At 55.2% G+C, this 7,637-nt stretch overlaps 3 protein-coding genes across 3 annotated transcripts in view; 2 read left to right on the top strand and 1 right to left on the bottom strand.

The window, feature by feature from the left end:
• The window catches only part of PHSY_004957 (hypothetical protein), a gene marked incomplete at both ends in the record, with an annotated part of 2,863 nt that extends 988 nt beyond the window's left edge, over nucleotides 1-1,875 (top strand). The window contains one exon of the mRNA XM_012335569.1: nucleotides 397-1,875. Within this exon, the coding sequence (XP_012190959.1) occupies nucleotides 397-1,875 (1,479 nt within the window). The remainder of the gene's footprint in view (nucleotides 1-396) is intronic.
• Nucleotides 1,876-2,144: 269 nt separating this feature from the next.
• Nucleotides 2,145-6,649, top strand: PHSY_004956 (DNA mismatch repair protein; the record flags this gene model as incomplete). The annotated part of the gene is made up of 11 exons (XM_012335568.1): nucleotides 2,145-2,757; nucleotides 2,988-3,164; nucleotides 3,480-3,570; nucleotides 3,654-4,033; nucleotides 4,107-4,162; nucleotides 4,248-4,428; nucleotides 4,645-4,912; nucleotides 4,993-5,024; nucleotides 5,218-5,333; nucleotides 5,404-5,517; nucleotides 5,606-6,649. The coding sequence occupies 11 exons, from the start codon at nucleotides 2,145-2,147 to the stop codon at nucleotides 6,647-6,649; spliced, it is 3,072 nt and encodes a 1,023-aa protein (XP_012190958.1).
• Nucleotides 6,650-6,918: 269 nt separating this feature from the next.
• PHSY_004955 (likely cytosolic ribosomal protein L8) lies at nucleotides 6,919-7,412 on the bottom strand (the record flags this gene model as incomplete). Its single annotated transcript, XM_012335567.1, has 2 exons — nucleotides 6,919-6,939; nucleotides 7,053-7,412. 2 exons carry the CDS (start codon nucleotides 7,410-7,412, stop codon nucleotides 6,919-6,921), a joined length of 381 nt encoding a protein of 126 aa, XP_012190957.1.
• Nucleotides 7,413-7,637: the final 225 nt, after the last annotated feature.

The raw sequence follows: 7,637 nt of genomic DNA, 5'->3' as shown, positions 1-7,637 counted from the left end.
TTTTTTTTTTTTTTGTCAGACAGCCGAGGGAGCCGTGGCGTAAAAGGGGCAGCTCCGCGTGAGCCGAGTCAGACGGTCACGGCCCACAGCGATAAGTTGCGCATCAGCATCCTAATCTCGCATACCCACAGAGAACACGCGCACTCTTGATTTTTGAGAGCCAGAACAGGCAAGCACGGACATGGCTGAGTTGATTTCGCCATCATGCCTCCACACCAACCTTGTGTTTGCTCTTTTAGATCTGATAAATAAAATGTGAGATTTCTGCTTTCCACATTATAATCAGAAGAAGCAACGATTCGGTTTTCGGGTAGGAATCGCCTAGGAAGGAAGAAGCTAAAAATTTAGAAGCAGGAGAGCAGAAAAACTGTGGGTGGAGTCCTTCTTAACGCCGAGGTGTTGCTGTTGCACCACTTGCTGCGCTTCGGCAACAACTTTCTCGACACGACGAGCGACCTATCTTCTTTGCTCCCTCTCACCACGCAATCTCGCTTCGCATTGCATCCAGCAACCACAAGTCAGCGCACGATGAGTTCTACACAACCTCACCAAAACCCCGACCAAGCCATGGAGGCCCACGACGAAGACTACGGCTCGGATCTTGCCAACGATGATATTCAAGAAGTCGTACCTGAGCACGACGACGAGGGTGACGTCCCCATGGACGGTGACAGCGACGACGACGACGTCGGTCATGACGCTTCCCAACAACAGGGCGCTGGGTCCGGTCAGGAACAGTTCGTCGACAACTCCATAGCCGCCTTCTACTCGCACCGCAAGTCGGTCTTCTCCGTCTCTCTTCATCCATCTTTTCCCAACCCTCCACTGGCGCTGAGCGGTGGCGAGGACGACGGTGCCTGGATCTGGAATACCCAGGATGGCTCAGAAGTGGCTCGACTTGGCGGACACACCGACAGTGTCACCTCGGCCCTCTTCAACGCAGCCGGTGACCTCGCCGCTACCGGAGGCATGGACGGCAAAGTGCGCATTTGGCGCAAGAAGAGCGATGACTTCAAGACGTGGGAGTTTTTGACCAACCTCGAAGGCCCCGACGAGGTCGTTTGGATCGACTGGCATCCCAAGGGCAGCGTATTGGCGGCGGGCGGTGCCGACTCCACAGTTTGGATGTGGCAGTTGCCCTCTGGCAATGTCATGAACGTCTTCTCCGGACACAGCGACGCTGTTTCATGCGGAAGCTTCTCTCCCGATGGTAAGAGGCTTGTGACTGGTTCGGAAGATGCGACACTCATCGTCTGGGACCCCAAAACTGCCGAAGTCGTCTCCAAGGTGCAGACACATCTCGACGGAGGTCTCACCCAGCTCGCGGTCTCGCCCGATGCTAGGGTGGTCGTCGTCGGTGGCGCGGACGGCGACGTTCGCGTCATCAACATCGGCGCACTCGACAACGGCGGGTCTGCCTCGGTGGTCGCCTCTTTGACCGGGCATGCCGAAGGCGAGTCCATCGAAGGCATCCAGTTCGTCGACGTTGGCAGCGGCAGTCGCACCGGCCACGTCATTACTGCTTCAACAGAAGGCAAAGCCATCGTCTGGGACCTCTCCCTTGCCAAGATGCGCTGCGAAGTGGTTCATGACGCTGCTATCACCGGTCTCGCATTGCATCCCGCCACATCGCTCTTCTCCACCTCTTCCGCAGATCACACCATTAAGACATGGGATGCCAGGACTGGTGGCTGTGTCGCTACTCAGCAAGGCTTCACCGACGGCGTGCTGGCGCTGGCAGTCGGAAAGGACGACGGCTTCACACAGGGTGCCGAGACAGGCGGCATCGGCGCTTACACCAACACAGCCAACGCAAGGGGATGGAAACTCGTCGGAGCAGGCGACGAAGGTGTCGCTTTGGTTTTCCGCGTGTAGTCGTCAGTCGTTCGTTCTTGCAATACATACCCATCACATGACCCCAGTCCTCTCTGAATACCATCTTGCCTTACGCACATAGGGCACTTTTCGCCCTTGTCGCTTTGATCCAAAGAGGCGTGTGAATCCGCGTGAAGGAGATAGGAACGTGTGAAGTGCTTCGGAGGCGCCGAAGCCTTTCAAAAGCATATATACTGAGGCATTCTGCTAGACGATCGGCCGCTCCTCCAAATCCTCATTCCATCTAAGAGCCAGTCGATTCATTCAAGATGGAGCCCGATGCTGCCTTGCGATGGCGTCAGCCTCAGCAGAGGGCGCACTCAGACGAGAACGGTCGCCCCAGCACCGCCGTGTCGGTCGCCACTTCGGCCTCGAGCTTCCATATCCCAGGTGTTCGTCCCCTTGTCCCGGTCATCACGCGCGATCTACAGCCAATGGGGCAGCAGCTCTCTCCTGATGCATCGTTCGCCCGCATTTTTGCTCCCCAAACCCAGGATGGCAACTTGATCCGGCACGCCGACGGACAGCAACAGAGTCCTCCCCTCCATTGGCTGCGTAGGCACGGCCCTTCTCCTAGAGAGCTTCTCGATACTTCCCAGGGTGTTCAGAACGAGCTTGATGCTGCTCGCGTGCCTGTGTATCCGAGCTTTGGGGGGAGCAATCGAGATCCGACGCTCGATTGGTCCCATGCTCATCACCCCCTCACTCTACGTCCTACCACTGTCTCGGCCGACGATCAACCCCGTCCTTTCACAGCATCATCCTACCATCGTAATAAGCTCGTCACTGCAGACACCACTGCTGGCAGCTACGTTTGCGCGTTGATCGAAAATCGAGGCACCGGTCGTGAAGTCGGCATCGCAACTATTGAGCGAGAGACAGGTATGCATCAATTCTGCGCCGGGCTATGCCATTACATACACGGATGATCTATACTGACACAGCGGCAACCTTGACCTTGAATCGCTTGGAAGGGCTCTGCACAATAACACAGCTTGCCGATACGCCCACATATGTGCGGACCATTCACCATCTGTCAATGTATCCTCCGAGCATCTTGCTTATTCCGTTCTCAAGTCCTGGACGCGGTTCCTTCCCTGCTCTCGCTACAGAACCGAGAAGCAGCAAGCGGCCCAAGACGTACGGCGACGGGAGCGCTGATAGCGACGGTGGGAGCCACGCCGGGGGACTGGGGAAGAGCAACAAATCGGTGCTAATTCGCAGCATTGAGCAGCTCTACGACATAGAGGCCAAGCCTTTCCCGCGGAAACACTGGAACTACGTTGAAGGTAGGCCTGGATACCCAGCGAGTCAAAGTCACTGCTCTTTCGTCTCGAAGCACGGCATTGCATCATAACATGACAGTGTGTCTCTGTTGCTTCAGCAAAGGCAAATACTCAAATAGACATACACTTCTATTTGTACACGTTGTCGAGCTCATACAGGCGCTCGCTATCTCGATCGACTCCTTGTGGACGACGCAGACGCAATCAAGAGGGAAGATGCAGGTTCGGCGTCCGAGTCAGCGGACGACCGCCGTCTGCCTAGCCAGCAATCACAGCGTCCGATCTCATCTCGTCCACAAACAGGTCGCTTGTCTTTAGATCTGAACGCCAAAGCCTCCACACGAGCTGCGATCTTGGTCGCCGTGGCAGACAAGTTCTACCTGCTTTCCGCTTTGGCCGGTCTCATCGAGTAAGTCATCGCAGACAGTAGCTCGACAAGATATGTTCTCATTCCTCAAAGACACGCTTTCTCCCGTTTCATTGCATACATAGATTCTACATGGAGACTTTCAACCGTGTTTTCACCCCAAAGACACTACGGATCCGATATATTTTCCCTGAAGGTAAGGTGCTGGTGCTCAGTCGCGCTTTCTTTGCTCCAACTTGGCCTCCGACGCATATTGACACGGCCAGCAATCTTGCAGATACTATCCTGATCAATAGCAACACTGCTCATGATCTCGAGCTCGTCCGTAACTTGATCGATTCCAAGTCTAAAGACTCGCTCTATGGTGAGTTTTCTATCCGGAATTGTACAGATCGAAGTGGGACTGACTCTGCACCTGCTTGTCGACGAACAGGACTGCTCAATCACTGTGTTTCGCCAATGGGACAACGACTGTTGAGGACCAACATTCTTCAGCCACTGACTGGTGAGGAGAGCCCGAATCAGTGAATGTAGATCGAGAATCGTGTATCTCGAGCTAACCAGCTTCATGTTGACAGACATTGACGCCATATTGGTACGACAGGAGGCTGTAGCCGAGTGCATCCATAGCGAGGTAGGTCTTCCTCGAAGGCTGGCAGCTCCGATCACAGAGCTTTACTGCTCACTCTTGCGGCATTCTGCTTCGGATTGACTTTCAGGAACGCTTCCACGCCATATCAGAAAGCTTTAAGCCCATCAAGGTTGGATCAATCGATCTCGACAAGCTTATCCACACTCTCTCGTGTCCTCCGAGCTCTGGTGACGGCACCAGACTGGAGACGGAGAGAAAGATCGGTAGCGTCCTGAGCCTCAGAACGCTGCTGCGCTCGCTCGGCCCAGGTATGTGATATGCTTGAATTCTCGTCGACATCGTGGGTAGGACTTCTCTACCTGCGCAGACTAAGACTGAGGAGCGCGCTTTTCCAAATTCAGTACGAGGAGCACTTCACAACGCCACTAGTGACCTGTTGCAGTCCATATCGAGTGTGAGTCTGCTCTGGGCGACTGTGTAAAGAGAGTCCGCAGCGATGCTGACTACTCGTTTCGTTGCCCAAGCCAAGTTTCTCGAATCGGCCGATGTGGACGAAATCAACGACGCCATTCTGGAGACGGTCGACGAAGACGTTCTTCATGCGAAAGGAGGGCTAGGATCCCGGCACGCCAGAATGGTGAGTCTGTCTGGTTCTGAGGTGCGAGCTCGCTCTTCGATCTCTGACACCGAACTATCAAGGAATTTGTTCGCCGTACGAAACCAGTATGCTGTGAGGGCACAGCGCAGTCCGCTGCTCGATGTCGCGAGACAGACGTACCGGGAGAACTTGGAGTAAGCTCTCCCCTCAGCTCGGTATCTGCGCAACGACCGGAGAAGCTCACCCTCGTGACGATCTGTCCAAGTGTCAACAGCGACATTGATGAGCTCAAACAGCGCCTGGAGAGTACGTATATCCGAAGCAACAAGCACACGTCATGCTTGCAGCGAGCGTTGTGCTGACGTACTCTCTGGTCACGTACGCAGGCGAGACTGGCCTAAGCTTGACGCTCAAAATGATATCGAACGGCTTTCTGGTGGGTTCCTTGCGACGGTCAAGTACCAATAAGAAGAAATCAGGATATTCTGACCACAATCAGTCGAACAGCTCCGCACCGAGCTTGACCGCAGTCAAATCAGGGAGTTGCCGGAGTACTTCACAAATGTCAGCCGCGCCAAAGTTGGCAAAAGCGTCACAATGACGACGCTTGCTCTGGTGCGTGAGTCTCGAACCTCACGCTCAGCTTCAAATTCGTGCTGCTGACCGCTTTGGTCTTTCAAATCAGAAAAAGCTCAACGCTCGGCTGCTGGATTCGATGAACGAGGTATGCAACATGTCCGAAACCATCATCGACGAGTTGATCGAGAAAGTCATCGGCCAAATTGCATCCCTCAACAAGGTGAGTTCTCGTCCCATCGTGCTAGTTCTGTTTGAGAAGGAACTCTGTCACTCAGACTGAGAAGCGCCCTCTTGCTTCACCTCCAAAGGTCTCGGAAGCGTTGGCTCTGCTGGACATGATCGTCAGCATGGCGATCGTGTCTCGAGCCAACGACTACGTTCGCCCTGTGCTCGGGGAAAGGCTCGACATCCGTAACGCCCGTCACCCTATTCTCGACAGGGTCGACATCCTTGGTGCCGGTAACTCGAGCGTGGTCACGCGTAGAAGATGTCCGTTCGTACCCAACGACATCTATCTTGCGCCCGGAGAACGCGTCTGCCTGATCACCGGGCCCAACATGTCCGGCAAGAGCACGCTCCTCCGTCAGGTCGCGCTCATCACCGTTCTGGCAGGTATAGGCTGCTTCGTTCCTGCCTCACGCGCCACGCTGCCCATCCCAGACGCTCTGCTCAGCTTGCTCACCCACGAAGACGACGCGACGCAGAATCTTTCAACCTTTGCTGCCGAAATGCGCACTTCTGCGTTCATCCTCAGTGTCGCTACGCCACAGTCGCTCGTCATTCTCGACGAGATGGGCAGAGGCACCAGCCCCGATGAAGGCTGCGCCATCGCGACAGCAATCGTCGAGGATCTCATCAGCCAAAAGGGCTGCACGGTGTTCTACGCTACACACTTTGGTGAGCTCGTCGAAGGGTTCCAAGGCAAAGGGGGGGTTGTGTGCCAGCATCTCGACGTGGGAGTGGTGCAGCGAAGAGAAAATGTGGATTTGGTCTTTCACCACAAGCTGCATCTAGGACCGGGTCTCAACACGCACTACAGCCTTCAAGTCGCCAGGATGATGGGCTGTTTTAGCGACGACTTCTTGCAGCGCGCCAGAGACGTAGCCCTGACTGAAGATTCGACCCGCGCCGAGAAAGCTGCGGAATTGGACGATCCGACAAAGGAGAGACGAAAAGTGGTGCGCAACCTAGTTCGACTTCTGCGCTGCATAGAGAAGGGAGCCCCGGTCGGGGAGTCATTGGAGGACTCGAGTGAGACAGACATGGGAGGTGATGCGCAGTCGCTGGGCGGAAGACTTGCCCGACTTCAGTTGCGCGCTGTTACTGAGCTGGAAGGCACATACGAAGATTGAAGTATGCCACGGGACGAGGTCCAGCCGTTAAGAGGGATCTGAAATATCCAGGTGTTTCGTCGCCTCGAGTTGTTGGGAGAGTCATGAGCGAAGGCAAATCGAACGCACAAAGACGGACGATATTATCTCCACTAAAAGCAAACGATGCGAGAGAAGAAAAATTTGATGCCAGAGGAATGAAGTAATGTTACAGATGCGGATGAAGATTGGACGGAAGAAGGACGATCCGCGTCCACGCCGGTAACCTCTGAACCGTTGCTGCGAGCTGATTAGATGAGGAGACGCTCGATCTGTGGAGGGAAAACGATGGCAAACGATGACAAGGAGAGGAGAGAAAGAGGTCAGCAAGGGTCGGAATGCGGCGCGATCTGGTCGGAGGAGAACGATGAGAAGCGAAACTTACAGCAAGCTTGACGGTCTGAATCTGGCTCTGGAGCTCGCGAGCCTCGTTCGTAGTGACCGAGGCAGAGACGACGGGACGCGAGACACCACAAGCCCTGCCGAGAGCGGTCTTGGAGGGAACGAAGACGTAAGGCACGTTCTTGTCCTCGCACAGAAGGGGCAGGTGGAGCACGATCTCGATGGGCTCGACGTCGGCGGCCATGACGATGAACTCGCAAATACCACGGTTGAGCGTCTTGGTGGCCTCGTTGGCACCCTTCTTGAGCTGCTTGTAGTGCGAAGCCTGCTGGATCAGATCGAGGATCTGGTTGGTGAGCGTAGCATCAGCCAGAGGGAAAGCCTTGGGGTTGGGAGCCGACATGGTTGCAGATCGTCCGAGGTATACGGTAGAAGGCGAGAGAAGATGCAAAGTGGATGGTGGTTTCGAGTGGAGAAGAGAGACCTCACGCCAGGTGTGAAGCAGGGATCACGGGTCTAAGCACGAAGTTGACGGAAGGGATTGGTGATGGTGGGGAAGAGATAAGGATAGGCGTCGACGAGCCAGGGATCTGCCGTCGACGGTGGGGTCACTGAGCTGCGACTTTGC

Source organism: Pseudozyma hubeiensis, assembly GCF_000403515.1.
Source record: "Pseudozyma hubeiensis SY62 DNA, scaffold: PHS46, whole genome shotgun sequence".
NCBI lineage: Eukaryota > Fungi > Basidiomycota > Ustilaginomycetes > Ustilaginales > Ustilaginaceae > Pseudozyma > Pseudozyma hubeiensis.
The sequence above is the reverse complement of the archived record's forward strand: the minus strand, read 5'-3'. Positions and strand labels throughout refer to the sequence as shown.